This window comes from Peromyscus maniculatus, chromosome 19 (assembly GCF_049852395.1).
Source record: "Peromyscus maniculatus bairdii isolate BWxNUB_F1_BW_parent chromosome 19, HU_Pman_BW_mat_3.1, whole genome shotgun sequence".
Classification (NCBI taxonomy): domain Eukaryota; kingdom Metazoa; phylum Chordata; class Mammalia; order Rodentia; family Cricetidae; genus Peromyscus; species Peromyscus maniculatus.
In genome coordinates, this window is record NC_134870.1 from 80,556,166 (window position 1) to 80,578,747 (window position 22,582).

Genomic DNA, 22,582 nt, shown 5'->3' on the forward strand with positions numbered 1-22,582 from the left:
TGTATATTTAAGGTATAATACAACTTCTGAAGTGAGAACAATTGCAAAGTGTAGAGGCATTTTCAGTCAAGAACCTACAGGCTTGGGTGGGCTAACACATGCCCACAGCCATTCTAGTAATTATGGTAGAATGGTTTTATGAGGCTCCAGGAGACAGCTGCAAATATCTTTCCATCTTTGGTTTTTATAGGTTCATCTGTTTGTCTCTTTTATTACAATTAACACTGCCTCATGTTAAGAATATTAGGCTACTATAAATTCTCTTGCTGCTTTCTTAGCAGTTTCAACTTAGCTAAAATTTTTAAATATACTCAGAGGAGTATGCTAGAATAAAGCTCCTAAAAATGTATCATGAAGTATTTTTACAATATTATTCTCACTATGGTGAGATTGGGTTAAAGACTAAGGAGGTACATCTCTCACACTTTTTGTGACTTTGTTTTCAGAAAAAAATTGGCCTAAACTTATGCATGGTTTTCAGTTCCTTCTCAGTGATACTCATTGTTAATGATCAGAACCAAATGTTGAAGTTACTTTATGTGGGTACTTGTTGCCCACCAAAGAGACACAAGAGCAGACTCATAATTAGCAGAATCCCACCGGACTTGCTATCTGTGCTTCTGGCACATTGATAAAGCTGAGATGTGAATCAAGACCCCCTCAGGGCCTTTCCCCATAAGTCCCTTGTAGAAACTTGTGGTCTCCAAGCAACAGCTCGACTCAGTGAGCCAGGGAGAGGCTTGCTCTGATGGCCACACTAGGAACTGTGCTAGAACAGTCTCAGCTCAGAGTTGCTCTGATGTATTTACTAATGGCATTTCTACAGCAGATGCCATGTGTTAAAGAAACTCAGAGGCATTAACCCTGAAAAGTGGGATTCCAGGGAAGACTGCATTCTCTCTCCTCAGAAGGACCCAGTCATTTGCTCTTCTGCTGTGTCAGCAAAATCAACAGGGCATAGTTTGGGTAATTTTCTTTTTATCCCTGAAGGCTTATGATAATTATTTTTCACAGCCACATTAACTCTTATGATTAGTATCTTTATGAGATTTTTCATACCTATTTGAGTGATTTGGGGAGAGTGGGTAGTTACAGTAAGTTCTTATCAAGGAGGGATGCATAACCACTTTTCCTCTGTAGTCATTCACTGAAAGAAGTTGTCAATCTGCTCACAAGCTATGGATAAGGATGAGTGAAATCTTAATGGGGATCAGTGAAAGGCTACCCTTTTAGTAGAACATAGCTCCTAAATGAACATAGAACATTTTGCTATCAAGGAAAAAGTCAGATTTTCTTCTTGTTTGACCTTGGTTCTTGAAACCTGATCTGGATTCCTTGACAGATAATCTAGTTTAGGCACATGACACCAGGTGAGTCAAGCAGAGTAATTTATATTTTCACTCCCTAAATTATGGGCAAACATGTCTATGTTGACCTGAATTAGCCAAACTTTTCCTTTTCAAGTAGAATTTCCCATTTCCCTTCAAACTGAGAAATTTGTCGTATTCTAGAGCTGAAAAATTTTCAAGTGAAACACTCTCTTGTCATCCCAATCAAGTTCAGTACAAAAAATTTAAGCCAAGCAAATTCGGATTCCATAGCAAATGCCAACCCCCTAATGACCCTTGCAAGAATTCATCTGTGCAATTTAAAACACTAACGTCTACTTTTGAGTATCATTTGTTCTTCTCTTAGCTGTAAGATAGCTGAGTTCACTTTAAGTGTAGCTTTGTGTCTTTATCAAACATTTTGGCATCTCTCACTGGAGTTGGAGATTACAGCAATTTCTCAAGTTGCTCAGATGGATAGCCATGGAGAGAAACAGTCAATGACAAGGCAACACCAACCAGACAGACAGCACAACGAACATGCAGGGCAGCGGGCTGGTATCCTTATTTCCAAAAGGCTTCACTCTTGGGTTTCTGCTCATAACGCTCATAGGATCAGAGTGGGCTAGTGTGATTCAATTGCTAGTAGGAAGCCATTTTCATTTTCTAACAGCACTATTTTAAAAGTATCTAGTCAACAAAATTTTAACGCAACAAATTAGTTTCCAATAATTTAAGTGAGCATATCCTGTCACTCTCAGAACATTTGATATATCCTAATCTGTAGATGGATATAGCAATATCACACACACACACACACACACACACACACACACACACACACACACACACACACTCGAGCTACCGGGCCCTTCTTAATGGAATATTCTAATTTCACATCCCCTTAATTGTCACCGAGCTTCTTTACATGGAGAGTTAAGATGCCATGTGTAGAGCTTACTTGATTTGTTTCTGTCAAAACTGACAAAGCCACAGAGCTTATGGTGGGTCATCATTATGTTTAAAGACAGGCCCTGTGTCCAAACAGAAGCACACAGCATTAAGGACAAATGTCGGTGACTCCCACCCAGGCACAAACTAGAGTCGGCAAATTTCCCAGTGCCAAGGCTTCTGTTACTGTCAGACACAAAGAATTTTTCTTACTTAAATGAGTGTTCATATTATTGGATTCTTTTTTTTTTTTTTTGTAAAACATAGATTTCCCCCATAGAAATTCAATAAATAAAGGACTTAACCACTGAATCAAGGAAGCAGAACTCCAGTTTTTAACCTTCCAGTTGGGACTAGGCCCTACCAGTGTTAATTTGTACTGCAATTGATCTTCCAGGAGGCACGGGGCGAAATGACCCCATGGCAGGTCCAGGGCAGACTGTTTTGCTGGTCACTGATGGCCTCTGTGTGTCATTGAATGAGGCTGGAGCTATAGCTGAATCCATAGCTGCTGGACCGTGACAATGGTGGCTGAGCCTCTTCGCTCTGTTCTGGAGCATAACTGGGAAATGTCTGTGCCCTGGACATCTTTGATGAGCCAAACCCATGACCTGGAGGGGAGGAAAGGAAAGCTGTACTAAGAAACACATCAGGAGAAGCAAAAGCATCTGTAGAAAACAGAACAAATAAATCTAATCAAAGACTTCAAACCCTTAACATTAAGCTTATAAGAAAAATGGCAAGAATCTAGGCTTTGGTATCTTGATTCTTTTTCTATAACTCAATACTGGGAATTGAATATAGGGCCTCTTACATGCTAGTCAAGGTGTTTATTCCAGCTCTCTTCTTTACTTTTTATTTTGAGACTGAATCTTAGTAAGCTGCCAAGGCAGATCTTGAACTTCTGATCCTCCTCCCTCAGACTCCCAATTAGCTTTGATTACAGTCTGTGCCACCATGTCAGGCTTTATGTCTTGATCTTTGAGTTGAAAACATATTGAGGCATCAGTATTTTTCCCAACTGTATCTTGCCTAAAATCCTGGACATGCAGAGACCTAGGCTAATATTTGAAACTACCAACCTTCCTCTCTTCAACGTTTGAAATAAAAATAGAAAATCCTTCCCTTGGAAAGGTGTTTCTGACAGAAAGCCTCTTACTTTCTTTCTCTTCCCTTATACTCACTTTCTGCAAACAAAAGCTAATGAAATGCTTTCTTTCAAGCATCTGTGAACAGATAATTTAGATTTTACCTCATCAGTAACAACCAATTACCAAAAAGGTTTTGAAATAATAGGTTAGGGGTTCTGTTTCTCCCCGGAACTTGGTGAGTCCCTGTAACTGATGAATATCTTGGTTTACTAAAGTGATTTAAGAGTTGACTCATATAAAATATACCTCAAGAAAATTCTGCTACGAATTTGGCTGTTTAGCTGCTACTTTGTGATACACAATTGTCTAATGCAAACCAAAGCACTAATGATTGCTTAAAATGTGCCAGGATGTTCACAATGTACAGAGAGAAGTAAATATATATATATATATATATATATATATATATATATATATATATATATATATATATATATACTTTAGAAAAACTTTCCAATAGTTGTCTCAGTCTTTTTATAACCAGTATTCTTTGTGCTTGAGGGTGGTTTGTACCTGATGGAAGGAAGGGTTTAGTGAGACAGAAGAAAAATAGGTCCTGTATGTGCTGCCCTTTCAGAGTTTATATTGTACTCAAGAGATGAAACGCAGTTAATTTGATTTGTGCTTTAGCTGATCTCTTGGGAGAAGAATCCAGAGAACACTATCTGTTAACATAGAATCATGGGACATCCACTGTCACACCCCCTCAGTGGCCCTGTCCTTTGCAATGTCATAGGCTCAAAGCCAGTTTTATTGCCACATGCTTGATGACTCCAAAAATATCCTTGCAGTGTGGAAAGCTTGAGATCCGGGATGAAAACCCATAGGAACTGGGTAATTAAAGGCTAATTAAAACTGGTAGAACTGCCTAAATGTTAAAAAAAAATGTGAGAGAGAAATCTTGCTTTCTAGCAAGAAATTGTTTTAATTTTGTTGTTGGTCTGATTCTCTTGTGGACCAGGGACTGGGAAGAACTAGAAACTAGTTGCTTGAATATCTTGGAGGAAGACAAATGGGGGCATTCTTCTTGTCCTTCTTGGGGTCTCTCTTTTATCAGGTACATTTGAACTTGTTGAACCTTTTGCTTGTACAGTTCTTCCTTATAACTGAATCTACGCTTGGTGTGATACAGTAAGTTGATATACATCGATAGCTACTAAAATGGTCTGAAAGTTGAATGTGGATACTTACACAGTCCTCTACTCCTGTTTTCCTCCTTTAGTGTCTTCCTGCTTTGGGAGAGGGGTTATTACACATGGTTTTATGCATCTGCCTCACTTGTCATTAACTACTTTACCTTTTCCTATTGGTCTCTACATTGTCTCTTCATTAAGTTACTTTAAAATTTCAACTGGATGCATCTGCTCTTTCCTCCTGAGGACTCTGATTATATATATATTTCATATATATATGAAAATGAAACAGAAACAGAAAAGGGGGAGGAGTCAGAGACTTAGGTGGTCAATGGAGGCTGTGTTCAGGAGATGCTGTTAGATGGGGTTATGGAATGGGGTAGAGAGAAGTTAAGGGAGTGTTAAAGGCTAGGGTTGGGATCTCAGAAGAGCCAACACGAGGCATGCACACTGCCTTTGCTACCTTCTTGTTTGTAGTTAACTTTAAGGGATATAACTTTGCTCTGAGTTTCTTGGTTTCTTGATCTGAAATCAGATGATGATAACAAAGGCACTTAACTTATATTGTGGTTTTAAGTGTTAAGTCCCTGAGCTAGCTTGTGCCAAATGTTGTCATCCAATAAAAAATAAAATGTGATTTCTATGGTAGTCTCCATGAGTCTCGCTGTTCCAGGGGGAAGAACTACACTTTCTATTGGTTATATGAACACTAAATATATCAACACATAGGAAGGCATCTGAGACAGTAGGTGTTTCCTAAATGTTAGCTAGAACAGTTAGTGAAGGTCTGTAAGGAGGTAGCATCTTGCCATGATATTGATGCTAAGCTGATGTAGTAAAAAGTACTAAATTTTTTTTTTTTTGGTGATTTTTGTCTCTTTATCTTACCATTGACTAATGAGAACTTACAGCTTTTTTTTTTAATTAGAAACATTGTGTTTATCAGCATATAGCAGCTAGAAAGTCTAGTATTAAGATAAGAACATGTTCTTAGGGCTCATGAGATGGCTCTGTGGTTAAGAGTGTATACTTCTCTTCCAGGGGACCCAAATTCTGTTTCCAGAACTCATGCCAGGGAAATTAAAATTGCCTGTGGCTTCAGTTTCAGAGGACCTGATAACCTCTTAAGGCTTCCAGGGGCAACTGCACTCATGGCCACTTACCTGCCGCCCTCCCCATATATGCATATAATTAAAAACAAAATAGATATTTAAAAAAGAACAGTCTTGGCCTTGATTTAATGCAAATGCTATTAAAATATAAAAATATCTAAAGATGGGTGAAGCATACCTTTGATTCATATTACTCATGGGCTGAAAGTGAAGGCTTAAGTTGAAAATAAAGACTTTTCCTATAAACATGGGATTTTCCTTTTACTTCTATAATATTGAGCATAAAAAGCAGATAATACAATGGACATTTACCAATGTTCTACTTTAAAAAGTCTCCATGAAAGAGCATGTCTGGAGAGGTGGGCCCCGATTTTACAGAGCTGATCAGCTGCCTTGAGGAAGATGGTCAGGCAAGGAGAGCAAACTACAACTACCAAGTAAATGGTTTGCTCTACTAATGCTGAGCAGAACCAGAGGAGAGGTGGATGCTAAAACTACACATATCACTCCAGCACTCCAAACTGCTTCCCCTTCACAGTATGAGTAGTGTGCGTTTCACCACTACAAAGGGCTTCAGAAACAAATGGAATTTTGCTGTACTTTTGTGGTCTCATTGTCCCACATGAGGAGATCATATTCACCATAGGTATTATGGAAATTAAACATGTTTTATACATATGATTGTTGAAAGCCAGCAGAAATGGAAGTTATGTACTTAATGTTCGTTTTCTTCCTTTTGTTCTGCACAGAGTGGGCGCACACTCTTATCATTCTCTGCTCAGCACCCACATTTCCTTACCATCTTAATGTGCAGCCTCTCACTTTGACATGTTTTGAATATTATTCTCTTTCAAGGTCACCAATATTTTTTTAACCTCCTCTGTGAATCATTTCTAGTTTAATTGGAAATTAATTTATGACTTTCTTTTACTTCAACTATTTCTTCAGACAGTTCACAAATTATGCTAATCAACAAAATAACATACCTCAATCAGAACTGAATATGTGAAAGCTGTTTGATAGAGACAATAAATGTGAACAAAGAGAGAAATAATTAAGCCCCTTTTCAGCATTCATTGGAATCATGCCCTTAGGCAGTGTTGATGAAAGCAAAAAAACAACAAAAATAAACTGTGAGGCTTAAATTAAAAACTCAGTGGAATAGACCTGTTCATCCTGTTGACAAGGAGTCTAGTGAAACGCTGTCAGTTTTTCCCCAGTTGGCCATACAGACAGATAAGGTGAATAGACACTCAGAGCATCTGCACAGTGCTACAAATTAAAAGCAACACATCTGCTAACAGTGATAAGTCTATTTAAAAAATACTTTTGAATTTTTCTTTCCCCTCTAGCTGCAGTCATGTCTGCTTTGGTAGAAAATGATGTTTTGTTCAAATGTTCCATGTTTCTATGGTGTTGTTGACTACATTTACTCAGTGGGTTCAAGTACCCTCTGACATGGTAATTGTATGTGCACCCACCAAACCTAATCTGCATAATTTCACTCTAGAAGGAAGATAATAAGTTGGGTGTAGAGTTATTTAGGGCATTTGCTTTATTCTAACAAAATCATTCTGGGAACTGAAGAGCATCACATAACAATAAAGACACAATGAATGCTTGCTTTAAAAGGAAACTTCCCTGCTGGATCTCCAAATGCCCCAACTAGCAATGAACTGGAAAGAGTGCAAATGTGGTAGAAAATGGCAGCCGAGCTGGAGTGCTGTAGCTAAGATTCTTACACAGAGAAGGCGAGAAGAGGGAAGGAAAAAGGGCAGACATCATGCCCTCTTCTCCCAGTAATTAAGAAGTATGCCATCAGCAGTTTTTGCTACACTCCCCAAACTTGACTGACATCTGGTTTTCTACTTTTATTAACCAAATCTATTTTCAATGCAGATTCAAAAGAAAACTGTTTTCATGCAAGCCAGGTTTTTTAAAATATAGAACTCTTGGACACTAGTTGGTAAAAGAAATAGGCCTTGATAAAGACACTTGATAGTTATATGCTTAAAAGATTTGTTAGAATCTAGAAGAGCTGAAAGAGTGTTGTTCTTTTAAATAATAAAACAACATAAAAGTTAATATTACAATAAATGAATTGGGAAAGTTCTTTAAGGAAGGAAACATGTGGAGTAAAAGCATTAATAAAAGTTTAGGCTAGATACTCAGGAGAGATATTGTTTTTAACAAGTACTTTCTAGCCACTAGCACCAAGAGTGAGTAGGCTGCACCCATGCACCTGACAGGAGAGGAGTTGGTAGAAGGAAGAAGAGATGATTCAGAGCTAGGTTGACTGAGTGGACTTACCACAGTGTCTTGTGACAGAGGAGGGTTTTATGCTGTGTTAATACGTGACTGTTAATCTTAAAAGTAAGTGAAAGTTGAAACCACACTAAAGTTAGATACGACCTACAGCTCCACCATATCTCAATAATTAACCAACAGAGATTAATTATATATAGATATGCCAAGATTCATTGCCAACATTTCTTCTATATACCATATTTGAAACATACTCAGTTTTTAATAGTTGAAATTAACACTAGTGTTCTTTTGGACTTGATCTTTGTGGTCTCTAAGAGTGCTTCTGAAATTCTTATGCAGATTCGAGGATGTAGCTTTATGACCTTGAATAAACTTGGGGTGCACGAGGGCTCAGGTTCAGCACATTTGATCCAATGGGGAAATGATAATTGGTTTAATCTGTAAGAATGGTTTAGAAGAAAATTATAAAAACTGCTGCTCATTGAGTACCAATTTCATGGAGATGTGTGCCAAGTATCACAGAAAATCTGTGCTTAAAAGTCATCCTATCAACTTGAGAAAGAGAGATTATGTATCATTTGTAATTCTGACAGGACTGAAGAACACTATAACTATTTCCTAATATATCTGTGGAGGCATTCTCTAGGATACTCAGTAGGTATTCAAACAAGATCTTCTCTCATCAATGTGGATGGACATCGTCCAGTCATCTGTATAAAGTAAAAGGGAGAATGAAGGCAAATTCTCTAAGCCAAGGTGCCCATCTTTCCTGTTTTTTGGACACAGGATTCTTGATTCTCAGTCTTTAAGATTTTCAATGAATTATGTTACTGGTTTCCCTGAATTTTCAGCTTGCAGATCCCATATTAAAGGATTCCCCCCCCCCTTTTTTTTTTTACAACAAAACAACTCCCAATTCTTAATAAATCTCCTCATGTATCTATACATATTCTATTGCTACTGTTTCTCTGGGTAACTGTGTGGTGATAAAGATATCAAGTGTCCCCTAAAAGGCTACTGTGCTAAGGGTTGGGTCCCTAGCTGTTGATGCTTTTGAGGAGTGACTCAGTCATTGATGGAATTAACATTCTAAAATTAAGGATGCTAATTTCATGAATGACTGAACTCATTGTTAATTTAATGGCTTAATGGGCTCTTGGGAAGTGATCCTAAGAGAAGAAGTAGGTCAATGGGCTATGCCTTTGAGGAATATACCTTATCTCTGGTCGCTATTCTCTTTTATGCTGCTGAAAAGTGAGCATTAAAAAACAAAAACAAAAACCTTCCTTCAATATGGCTTTCTGCTGTGATATTTCTGCCTTGAATTATGCCTAAAAAACAATGGAGACAGTTGATTACATGCTGAAACCTTTGAAACCATGTGTGGCATGACTCCTAATTGGTCTTAATAATAAAAACCCAGAGCCAGATAATGGGGTAAATGCTGAAAGATCAATAAAGGAGAGAGCATTTACTCCCATATCTGGCTCTAGGTTTTTATTATTAAGACCAGTTAGGATTCATGCTACAACCATGCATCAAATAAACTCTCCTTCTGTTAATTCCTTTGTCAGGTATTGCATAATAGCAACAAATGGGTGACTTATACAATGATTCATATTTTCATTTTACATGTAGATAAACTGAATTAGGTCTATAAATGTTTAACAACTCCTCAAATATTTGTTAGGGCAGGTATCACAACTTATTTTCCTAACAAACAGAAGCTAAGGCATTGCCTCTAATATTTTGTTCCACTTCCTCACAGAGGCTCTTTAGAAACATATCTCACTTTATCAGAAGACAATCAATCAAATGTCAAATTTTACAATTCAGCTCCTAAAACTTTACCTAAGTGCCTGTAAAATAATGAAGTAACTGTGAAAGAACAAAACTAATTCAAATAATAAAGCTATATCCTATTTGCTAAGGCTGCCCTAAAAATATTTCAGCATGTGTGACTCAAGCCACAGTAGTTCATAGTCTCAATTTTTGGTGCTGCAGCCTGACCAAAGTGAGGGTTAGTGTCTTCTGAGGTCACTCTCCTCTAGAAGTGGGCTTCTTTACTGGAATTACAACTGTCCACATTCTTGCTGTGTTATGATCTTTATTCTGTATGTACATGCCTAACTTCATCACTTTTTTGAGGAGATTCATTGACTTGGTGAATCCTACCCATAACACCTCATTTTACCTCAATTTGCTCTTTAAAGGTTCTTCCATCAATGGCATTCTCATGAGGGGTTTGGAATTTAACCTATATATTTTCAAAGGGCACAATTCAGCACACATAAAATCTATAAAGTAAAACGAATCAAGAGATAGCAACATGATAGCAGAAGTATATTATCTTATTTTCTGTGACTATACAAAATACCCAAGACAATATGCTTTATAAGAAAAGAGAGTTAACTCACTGGTCCAGAGACTGAAAATACAGAAAGCATAACACCAGATCTGTTGAGGATCTCCTTGCTGTAATGTGGCAGGTGGTGTTCAGGACAGAACTGTATACACAAGTGATCACATGGGAAGGCAGAAACACATTGGAGCCTTACAAGAATCATGTTAATCCCTTCCAAGGGTGTGTCCTCACTGATCTAATGATCTCATATTAGGCTCTGCTGCTAAAGGTCCCACTGTTTCTTAGCATCATCACATCTTGGACCAAATGTCCAACATTTGAACCTGAGGGACACACTCAAACCATATCTAGTCCATAGAGCCAATAGATGACATTTTTGCTTTTCAGAGGAACTCTCATTGTTCATTAGTTTTAAGATATAATTTATGTTGGATATAGGTTAGCATTTTCCTGGCCTTTCTCTTTGGGTTATTAATACCTGTTTGTGAGGTGATATAATACAGTTTAAGACTGTATACAATGCGGTGAGCTCTTCGGATCTTCTTAGACCACCAGCCCACAAATAATGACATAGAGACTTATTATTAAAGCTTTGCCTTTAGCTTAGTCTTGTCCTCACCTAGCTCTTATAACTTAATTGACTGATTTTTTTTAATCTACATTCTGCCACATGGTTCAGTTACCTCTCCATTGTATTGTATGTCTGACTTGGTCTCTGTCTCCTGTCTCTCTTCTCTGCATCATTCCCCAGAAGTCCCACCTACTTTTCCAAAGTTTAAGTATGAGAACTTACATATATCTCATTGGTATATAGAGGTTTTTTAAAATATATTTAAGTGTCTGTATGTGTCTCTGTGAGTATTCCAAGTGTGTGTGAGAGTTACAGAGGCCAGAAGAGGGTGTCAGATCCAACTTGGGAGCTAGGAACAGACTTCAAGGCCCCTGGAAGAGCAGCAAATGCTCTTAATTGTGGAACCATTTCTCTAACTCCATCGTTTATGTTTTGTTAATTTCTTTTTGTCACACAAAGTGCCTAAAACTACATTTTTAAAAATAGATCTGAGTTTTCTGGGTTTTATGTCTTAATAAAAATATTCTCTTTACAAGAATATTAAACCCTTTCCTTTACATTTTTCCAATATTTGCATTAAATTCTTTTTTCTCTTTTGCTCTTGAACTGATGGGGAATTTACTTCATGTTCTACATTAAGTGTGTCTTATTGTGTAGTGGCCAGTAGTATGAGTTTGAAAGGCTACTTGCTTTGGGATCTAGCTTTACCACTTATTCCCTTGGTGTGCCTAATGCTCCCTGACTACCCAGGTCCCTCAAGTTTCTCAGTATTGTGATGGTGTTTATAATAGTTCTACTAATAGAATATGTATTCCATTTAGGGCTGAGCATTTTGTAATCTCTTATTCTCTATAAGTTGACCAGTTGTGGGTCTCTGTGTTCATTACCATTTAATGCAGAGGGAAGCTTCTCTGATGAGGGCTAAACTAATCAACGGGTAAAATAAGTCATTAGGAGTTGGTTTAAAACTATACCTATTTAGCAGAGTAGTTAGTAGTAATAGGTTCTTCAGTAGGACCTATAATGTCTCTGGTTACAGATTCTTGGTCCTAGTAATGGGCCAGATATAGGCTACACTTTATGGAGTGCACCATAAATCCACGCAGGAAGTAGTTGGTTACTTCCATAAGTAATACCACTATTGAACCAATAGGTGTGTCTTACCAGGCTGGTCATAGATATAACTCATAATGTTTTAAATATTTCTGAATTACTCTCTCTTCTACCACTCTCCTTTTTCCTGGACTCTCTGTTGTTTAAAATGTTTGAATACTGTATTTGTAATTGTAGAGTCCAGTTTCATATTCTTTGCTTGTTGCCTGACTTTGTTGTGGGTTTTTAATTTGTTTAATCTTTACTTCCAAACTTAACAAAATTGCAGGAAAATTATACCTTCTAATTTAAACTTGTAACAGCTTTCTCATCTTCTTTATTTCCTAATGTTTCTTGTCTTTAATGTGAAAACATATAGAAATGTAATATTTACTGCTATTATTTATATTGCTGTTATCATTGAAGTTTTTGACTTGTCTCACAGGTAGATATCTGAATATTCCTTACTCAGATCTTTAAAAATTTTATAAAATATTCAAATTAGTTTTATGTAGCACTCAGTCATAGTTAGACTGGTGATTTAAAAACATTAAGATACTGACAAATATCAGATACAATGTAGCTTTAGTACTGCTAAAGATGTTTTGATTTATTAAACTAGAATTACATTTTAATAACCATTTCACACATTTTTCATAACAAAATAGTTTTATAAATTTTCTGGTTGATGTAACATCCATTTATTCTTATTGCTTGCATTTAATTTGTCTTATATTCTAATTCTTATAATTACCTACGAGGATATTAATTTTCTACAACTGTGATCTCTTTATGAAAGCTAGCTTAACTCTTTACTATTAGTAGATGGAGAAGCCATTTGAATAATTATAGGCTTTACAGTCTAAAGCAGCCAATAAAATGGCAAGTGTTAAAAAGGAATATTTTAAGTTGAACAACATGAGTACAGAATGCATGAAATGAAAATCCATTTAGTGTTGAACAAAAGGAATGGCAAACTACCTACAGTGATAAATTCAAACGGTTTTAAAAGCATATTTTGTAATCATTTTCAAAGGGTTATTTATAAAATTTGAGTAGAGTAAAAAAAGTATATTTTTCTTATATATTGGGTTTCATTTGGGAGCATATTGGCAGTTTCAGCAATCAAGAAATTATCTGTCATTATAAATATACCAAGTTCAGATAGAGACCTGAACTCTATACTCAGTTGTTTAATACATTTAATGAAACATCACATTAAGGTCATACAAATTAAGTACAAGAGAATTCATATTAGCTAATGATCCTTAAAATTGCAATTAATAAGTAACTGGAAAATGCTGTTTGATGCAAATAAACATCTTTTTCTGAGAATGAGACTTCTTGGATTTGACTTACAATAATAATGCTATATGCAGAATTGTCAAATTCAAGGAAATTTGTACGAGGATGGATTTTCAGAAAGTCAGTCTATATGAAACATAAGGACACTGTTTAAAAACACCTTCAGATTTTCAAATAATGCAGCACATTTTTATACTGACACAGATTGAGGTCAAAGTTTACATTTAGCCTGAACACTAAAAAAAATTTTACAGGTTCCACTTCAATATTTGCATAACATGATGAAATCTGGATTGTTCATCTCACTGGCTCTAAATGTTTGTTAATATGATTATTAAAATCAATTCTTAGAGTAGGAGTTTGCCCAGGACTTACCTTTTAATAACTTATTAGACTGATTTATCTAAGATTCAGGAAACATTGGGATAATCACAAACAAATTCCTTCTTAACTTTGCAAATATTTAACATATACATTAAAAAACATATATTCCTTGTCAGTCTTGTGTTTGTGTATGTGCACATGTGTGTATCTCTATCATATAGAGCAAGAACCAGGAAAATAATATAATTTTGGAATACATTTTAGAGTTAAAGGTGCACAGTAGGGACGATAACTACCTTTTATGTAACACTATAACATGATCTAAAACGTGTGGAGAATAATCTGAATTATTTGTACACTAATGAAAGAAAAAATTTCCTCCCAAAGAACCGTTTTATTTCCCTTTCATAATTATGGAAGTTGTATCCATTAGTTTTCTCTTTTTATTACTTTATAAGACACAATTATTTATTTGAACATAATCTATAAATCAGGCATAGTGGTATAGCTGGTAATTATAGTCCTGGGAGGTGGTCACAGGTGTTTATGATATAGTGAATTCAAGTCCTATCTCAAAAATTAGAACATTAATGGGGACTATGGGGAGTCCAGTCCCTCGATAGCCCTCTCCCAGGGAAGAATCTAAGAGCAGCTGATAGTCTAATCTTTAATAATATTAAATGAATCTACGTACACAAAACAGTTCATTCGCTTCATTTTTCTGAGCCAGTTCTCTCTCTACACGGCTTCTGTTCTGTTTTCACATTCTGCTCCTCTCTGTCCCCTTTCCTCCTGTCCTATCCTAGTTCTAACTAAGCTCTTTTTGTTTCATCCTCATCTTCATTTCTCTCCATCTTGGTTCCTTCCTTTCCTCCTCTGGAATTGGTCTCAGCCCTACCAGCAGTCTGACTCTTCCAATACCATGCAAAGCTTCCAAGGTCCCTCCCTACAAGAGCCAGCTTCATTTGCAACACAAAAGGGGAGTGGCTAGAGGAGGTGGGGGTCATATAAGGCCTGGCATAAACCAGAAGGGGAATTTATGTGCTCAAAATATATTCTTAAAAATAGTTAGGTGAAACGTTAGGAGTCTGTCATAAACGTACAATCTTACAGGTGGTTAGGTAAAAGAGTCTATTAGTCACTGAAATAAAACTGCCTCTATTTTCCTATGCCACCATATACTGGCAGTACAGGGTAACTCTGCTTGGAGCTAGGAAGCCTGCCTCATAGCTACACTGCATCTGGCATGCAAAAAGCCCTTTTGTTCTGAGTCAGTTGCTCTGGGATGCCATTATGGCTGTGAGGGAAAGGAGGGTCTGAGCTTCATTTGCACAAGAAACAAAGCTATGTGCCTGTCTCCTAAGTGGAGTCTCTGGAAGGGCGTTTACCTCAGGACTGTGTGTCAGTTTTGCCTAGGATGCCTGAGAAGAATTTCAGGTAAAACACACCATTAACAGTTCTTGGGGGAAGTTATGAACACACATGAAATTCACAGCAGAAGACAGCTGATATATTAAAAGCCGAATAACACCTTAAGATTTGGCTTAATCCTCTGGAAGGCCCTTAGTTTCTTGGAGCTATTAGCTTTACCATATTCAGCTGAATTCCTACTACATTCCTGCGGCTTATAGCAGAACATAATGTTAAAACATATTATATATCAGAGTTGATCATTGGCACTGTTCTTAATTTTATGCAGAACACGGATACTGGTTCTAAGCTGGATTAGCAATAAAATTGAGATGGTAAAACACTATCATTTTTTGAACTTTAACAAAAACTGTATGGGAAATGCAGGAAAGTGACACAGAACGTAATTTGAGATGCCATAGACTTAATTTCGAGTCCTGATTTTGTAACTATATCTGTAGTTTAATTGCCTTAAAATTGTGATGGTTGAGAACACAAATAAACCAGTAGATAGAGCAAAGCCTGGTAGACTTAATCACTATATTTCATTAGTTTTTTTTTTCTGGATCTTTGATTTACTATGGAGAAAACTTTCTCCAAAGAACAAGGACAGATGGGTTAGGATTCTGCCACTCCAGCTATGTGACCATGCATGCCAGTTCAGGGGTCTTATGTCATGAGTGTGCTGCATGACTTCGCAAATGCACATAGCATGTCACACAATCAGCACATGTGTGGCGTAGCTACATAAGCCCACCTGTGATATTAATTCACAACACGCCCTCACAGTTGGGCATGGTTGCACATGCCCGTCCGGACCTAGTCACTTCTGCCTAGTCATTTCCAGGTCAAACGTCTGGTGTGACCCAGGACCCTGGCTTTACTCTTTGGGTAAAGCGCACAATGCAACCATGCGATCTATGCTCAAGCATAGAATAGCCGCAGGGGCCTGTGTGCGCAGGTGCAGCCCAGCCTTGATGGGCCAACGTCATGATTTCCAGTCCCCCGTCACTCATGTGTCTTTCCTCAGGCCTGTGCACATCTGTCCCTCTCTCTTAATAAAACTCTTGTTAGTGGATTCTGTCGTGTTTTGTGATTATCCCTCGGCAGGGCAAGAGCGCTGCAAAAACAACAACAAGGGAATCCTTACAAAGCCAGACACAGACTCCTCCCCTCTCTTCTGCTCTTTCCTCCCCCACCCCACTCTCTCATGCATGTGTCTCTGCCCCAGGCCTGGGCACACTCTCCTCTGTCCCCTCTTCCTCCTAATAAACCTCTGATACTGGGTTTTGTTGTGCCTCTGACCTTTCCTTGTACGGCAAAAGTGCTGCATTTAAAACCAAGAGGATGCCTTGCTGCTGTAAGAACTGGGCAGGGCAAGCGTGTCAGCTGGAAATTGTATAATAGTACCACTCTTTTATCACCTATTGGCGAAGAAGGAGAGGCTTTTGAAATGAAGGAAACAGTCATGTTTCTCCACTTTGGCTTTCATCAACTGAATAACAAAGCATGATCAGGGAACAAGAACTTGGCAGTTACCAAGAATGTGTACATCACAGATGAATCCGTTACTCTTCTCAATTGTGTGCCCTTTCCTCACACTCATATTGTGGGGATTAGCACACAGCATCCCTGAAGTTATGTCTCATGCCTGGGGGGCCTCTGATCTCCTGGCCTTGCCATCATCTCTTGTCATGCTGTCCGTCATCGAGCCCTATGGTGTTCACCTCCTCAGCTCCTCCCCGATCCACACATTTCCTTCACGTTGTCTCTACCTTGACTTTATCATTAGCCTTATTGCTAAGATTAAAGATATCCAATTGTTTTTCTTCTCAAACCGACCACCTAAAGTTAATGTATTCTCAATGCAATTATGGACATCAGGCTACTACTACTCCAATACCTCTTTAGGGAGAGTGAAAACTCTCTAACATAATCAGGTTCTTAGTACTGTTAGAAACATAACTTTGGGAGCTATAAATTCTACTTCTCTAGCAAAATCTATATTAAAAATTTGTGGTGCACGCCTTTAATCCCAGCACTTGGGAGGCAGAGCCAGGTGGATCTCTGTGAGTTTGAGGCCAGCCTGGGCTCCTCCGTGGCTCCAGTAGCTCTTGCTTTCAGGTTCCTGCCCTGTTTGAATTCCTTTCCTGACTTCCTTTAATGATGAACAGTGATGTGTTCAAGCTTAAGTCAAATAAACACTTTTCTCCTCAAGTTTCTTTTCGTTGTGGTGTTTTATCACAAATAATAGAACAAAAACTAAGACATCCAATAACCTGAATTTTGGTTCTGTGAACATAGATGATGCAAAGAGAGAACCTACTCCACAAAGTTTGTTCTCTGACCTTCATATGAGCAGTCTATACACACACACACACACACACACACACACACACACACACACACAAATGCAAATATATGAAAGGTTGTTTTTCCATCTTTTGGCTAAGATTGTGTGTAAAAACAGTCACCTAGGAAGCCTGACTCTCCATCCTGAGTGGAGAGCCACACCCTCCTGCGTTCCTTTAGGGCCTGGTACCTACCTCGTTTTATCTCTTATCTCTCAAGTATCTTCTCCCTTAAGCTTGAGAAGAGGAAGCTTATTTACCTTTGTGTTTTGCAGCCCTGTGAAATGCCAGGCACACTGCACTCAATAAATATTAATGACTAAAACTATGAAAAATGCATGTGACAGCTCAGCTCTGTGTGCACGGAAGAATGGAACATGCAGGGAAGGAGCAGCCTCACATCTTGCTTTCCATACCTTTGATCATAAAAACTACATGTTGAATCAAAGCAATTAAATGATGGGACCTGGCCCTGGCTAATGGGGCAATGGTAATGTTTTGGTTTTTTAATGAAATTTTAAATCAAAGCACAAAACTAAATGTGATTATCTGATATGTGTTATAGGTTTAAATATTGTAACAGTCGTAACAGGAATGAAAATACTCTACAGAGTCACTTGTGCTCTTCCCTTGGCTATCAGATGACAGAAACAATGATATTCAAGGAATTACAATTTTTCTAGTCTCTTAGGGTTTCTATTGCTATTTTAAAACATCATCAAAAGCAACTTGAAAAGGAAAGGGTTTGTTACTTTACAACTCTCATGGAGCACTCTACCACTGAGGGAACTTGGGGTAGGAACCTAGAGGCAGACACATGCAGATACCATGGAGGAGTGCTACTTACTTTCTCCACAGAACCTAGGGGTGGCAATGCCAACAGTGAGCTAGGCCCTCCCATATCAATCATTAATCAAGAAAATGTCTGATAAAAAAAAATCACAGGCTTGCTCACAGTCTGTGTGGTGGTATTGTGTTCCCCAAAATATTGCATACCCCAATAAACTTATCTGGGGTCAGAGAACAGAAAAGTCACTAGATACTTAGGATAGGCAGTGGTAGCACATGCTTTTCATCCTAGTATTCCAGAGGCAGAAATCCATGTGTTCAAGGATACAGCCAAGCCTGGTGACTCATGCCTTTAATCTTAGAAAGCGAGCCTTTAATCCCAGGAAGTGGTGGTAGAAAGCAAAAAGGTATATAAGGCATGAAGACCAGAAACTAGAAGCTTTTAGCTGGTTAAGCTTCAGGCTTTCGAGCAGCAGTTCAGCTGAGAGCCATTGGGATGAGGACACAGAAGCTTCTAGTCTGAGGAAACAAGACCAGCTGAGGAGTTGGCCAGGTGAGGTTATCTGTGGCTTGTTCTGCTTCTCTGACCTTCTAGCATTCACCCCAATAACTGGCCACAGGTTTGATTTTATTAATAAGACTCTTTAAGATTTCTGCTACATCCTACTCTTGTGGGGGCATTTTCTCACCTGAGTTTTGTTAGGGAATATTACTTTAAAGTGTATTAGTTTTGTTTATGTTGCATTTGTATAACTCTGTGAAGCTGTGTTACTGTGCCTGTCTAAAACACCTGACAGTCTAATAAAGAACTGAGTGGCCAATGGCAAGGCAGAAGAAAGGATGGATGAGGCTGGCAGGCAGGACAATTAATAGGATATATCTGGGAGAAGAGCAGAAGGAATGAGAAAGAAGGAGGAGGACATCAGGGACCAGCCATCCAGCTACACAGTAAGCCACAGAGTAAGAAATAATGAAAGGTACACAGAAATAGAGAAAGGTAAAAGCCCAAAGGCAAAAGCTAGACAAGATAAAAGACAAAAGCTAGCAACAAGCCAAGCTAAGGCTGGGCATTTATAATTAAGAATAAGCCACTGTGTGTTATTTATTTGGGAGCTGAGTGGTCAGCTCTGCAAAAGAGTGAAAACAACAATAGTTTCCTTTCCTCTACCCAATGACTCTAGCTTGTATAAGATTGACACAAAACTAACCAGTAAACCTAGGAAGTTCATTCTGGAACAAGGAAAATGCTAAATCCTGATGCCAGTGAGAGGAAGGACTCAACTTACCTGACTAGTATTTGGGGGTTGGCCTGAGTATAGACAATGATGGGTCAGTGATGGCTAAGACCATGCCTTGACCAAGGTTTAGTTGTGCATACCTCCTGCCCTCTATTTAAACCTAAACATTAGTTAAGACCCCAAACACGGACCAGAGAGGGTGTCACTAGAACTCTTTAGATATTTCTTTTCCTAATTTGGTCAAATTGAATAAATTTCCTTCTTTGATTTTCACCATTACCTGTGTGACAGTGTTAAGAAAATGCCCCCCAAAGAGAGTGGTACTGTTAGGAGGTACAGCTGTGTTGGAGTAAGTATAGCCTTGTTAGAGGAAGTATGCCACTGTGGAGTCAGACTTTGATGTCTCATATATGTTCAAGATATCACCCAGTGTCTCAGTTTACTTCCTGTTACCTTTAGGTCAAGATGTAAGGACTCTCAGCTCCAGCACCATGTCTGATGCCAGTGAGAGGAAGGCATGCTGCCTTGCTTCCTGCCATGATGATAATGGACTAGACCTGTAAACTGTAAGTGAGCCAACCCAATTAAATGTTTTGCTTTATAAGAGTTGCCATGGCCATCGTGTCTCTTCACAACAATAGAAACCCTAACTAAGACAACCTGTACCCTTCATTGGTCTGTTGAGAACAGGTGGCTGAGCCTAGCCTACTGACACTACCAGGGCAAGGCTTTGGCCTTAACAACTCTGATAATAAGAGAAAGGACATGATTGTCCCCAGCTTCTCACAGTGACTTCTCCAGCAATGCTAGCATTGTTTTTTTTTTTTTTTTTTTTTTTTTTTTTTATCTGTGCCTTTCCTGGAACTCACTCTGTAGACCAGGCTGGCCTTGAACTCACAGAGATCCGCTTGGCTCTGCCTCCCGAGTGCTGGAATTAAGGGTGTGCACCACCACTGCCTGGCTGCAATTGAAGATATTTTAAAAATTAAAATGGAAATGCATTTGGTGAGAAAATGAGGAAACAAAACAATGCTATTGAAGCTTTCTTCTGGTAGACCGCTCTGTGGGTCCTTTGCACCTCTGCATGTTTTCTGAGCAAAGGCACCAATGTCATTTTTCTAAATAATCTTTTTAAGGGTATTTATAGAAGTCAAAGATTTAGATTTGGTTCTTATAGTATAAGAAATATAATATCTGTTCTGAGAACACGCATGAAGTTAGATATAAAATGTAGAGGTGTCTCAAATTTTGGGTTGCACACCTATAACATTTTATTTCCTGAACTGGGCCACCTGGCTCCTCTTAATGTCACCCAGTGGTTATGGAGCTTTGAACACCATTACAGTTGCTGATGGCTAGTAACAATGCTGTGAATAGTGAATGGTTGGGTGCATCTGTCATACTTGTCTCAGAGATTCTACTAGGAGCCATGAAATGGTGGGGATTTAACTTCCAACATCACATGTAGAGTATAATCTCAGAGGTGTCATTGACGATAACAATACATCATGATATTTATGATTCTAATGCTAAAGGAAGATGCTTCAAAATTTGGAGGATTTTACATTTACCCATTTAGTAAGGCTGTATTAAGTTGCAATGGAATCCTTCCTAGATCTGAAATAAGCACCATACTTAGGTAATTTACACAGCAGTGACATATTGGATGGTTTCATACAGAGCTGAATAACTAACTCAATGAAAGAAGGTACAATAAATAAATATGGACAGTGTTTTTTGTTGTTGTTGTTTGTTTGTTTGTTTTGCCCTAGAGAATAAAAAATGAGTTAAGTGGTATTTTTATCACTTAAATCTACAGGATTGAAATGGACTATTAATCCCAAGTAATTTCCAGTACAGACAGCTTAGGCACCTCAGAAGAGTTGTTCAAATTATCTCTTGTAAAGAAAATAGATTTTGTTGTTGTTGCTGCTAGTATTGTCTTGTTGGAGAGACTATCTGTTCTTTAGATGATGTTTTTAAAGAATAGCAGGCTCTCAACAAAAAGATGAAACAAGAAAAAAAATCAGAGAGCTCATTTGATTTTACACAGGAAAGAAACATTTATTTTAGTAGCAACACAAAGCAGAGAAAATGAATGATTCCTGTGGTTTTTAGAAGCAAGCTTTTATCATGTTAGAACCATTGTTAAAAAGAGTGAAGCACGTTTTCCTTCTGAATATGGTAAATTGTTCTCAGAGATTTGCTGCTCTCCTCAATTGCTCTAAGATACTATTGCTCTACGACAATAGGGCCCTTTGAAAGGTAGAAAATAAAGTAATTGAAGGGTAAATAGCTTATAAGCTGGGATGGTTAACATTCAGAGGATGACTCACTGCTGAATAGATGTCCTATCAGAGAGTTTTTGTTGAGTTTCTTTCTGTGCCCTGTAACAGTTGAACTGAAAGATGGCAGACACTGAGAGTTTTGGATCTGCGGTGTTTTAAGAAGTACCATGGAAAGCAGAGAAATGGTGGCCCACCTGAGGAAGTGGGTATAGAGGGTTGGAGCAGCAAGTGGGGAGTCACACCTGCTTTTGTTCAATCCTGCGCCTTACCTCCTAAATCTAGACCATTGCTAACCATTGTGTTTAATTTCCATATCATGGCAAAACCTTGGTTTTATTCACACAAAAAAGTGATAATGTATTTAAGTAGTTTATGTTTCTGTCATTCTGATATTTAGAAACTATGAATGATTTCACTATTTTGTTGAATAATAATGGGTTTCAATGCTGTTCACATTGAAACATCATATTTAAGTTTATTGTTTAAAATGACTTGCTATTTCTGAATGTATATATATATATGTAATTATAAAATTAATAAGCTTAATGCTAGATGTCTTTTCCACCTTGCATTCTTTGTGTTGACCTTTGCACCACAAGACTCAATTCTGTGCACAGAAGTAGCTTGATATTTGCTTGAAATGGACTATAGTGTGTATTACTGGAAAAAATTCACCAACACCTTGTAATTTTGTTCATTGCATTTTGCCTCTTGCTCCCCACTGACATTACTATTTTAAAAATATTCACATGAAGTTTGTATAAATCTAGGTAGCAGAAATAAAATTTGTATATTTACAAACCTGTGTAGCAGAAGCTTGAAAACTCTTGAGTTTTGCTCATTCGGGTTCCTGCAATTTGGGGTTCTCATGTGGATTTTAGTGTAGGAAACTAGTTGGTTCTTGTG

At 37.9% G+C, this 22,582-nt stretch overlaps 1 protein-coding gene across 1 annotated transcript in view; it reads right to left on the minus strand.

Moving 5' to 3' along the window:
• Positions 1–2,509: 2,509 nt before the first annotated feature.
• The window catches only part of Dok6 (docking protein 6), a 417,131-nt gene continuing 397,058 nt past the window's right edge, over positions 2,510–22,582 (minus strand). The window contains exon 8 of the mRNA XM_006989960.4: positions 2,510–2,890. Coding sequence (XP_006990022.1) covers positions 2,751–2,890 — 140 coding nt within the window. The 3' untranslated portion in view covers positions 2,510–2,750. The remainder of the gene's footprint in view (positions 2,891–22,582) is intronic.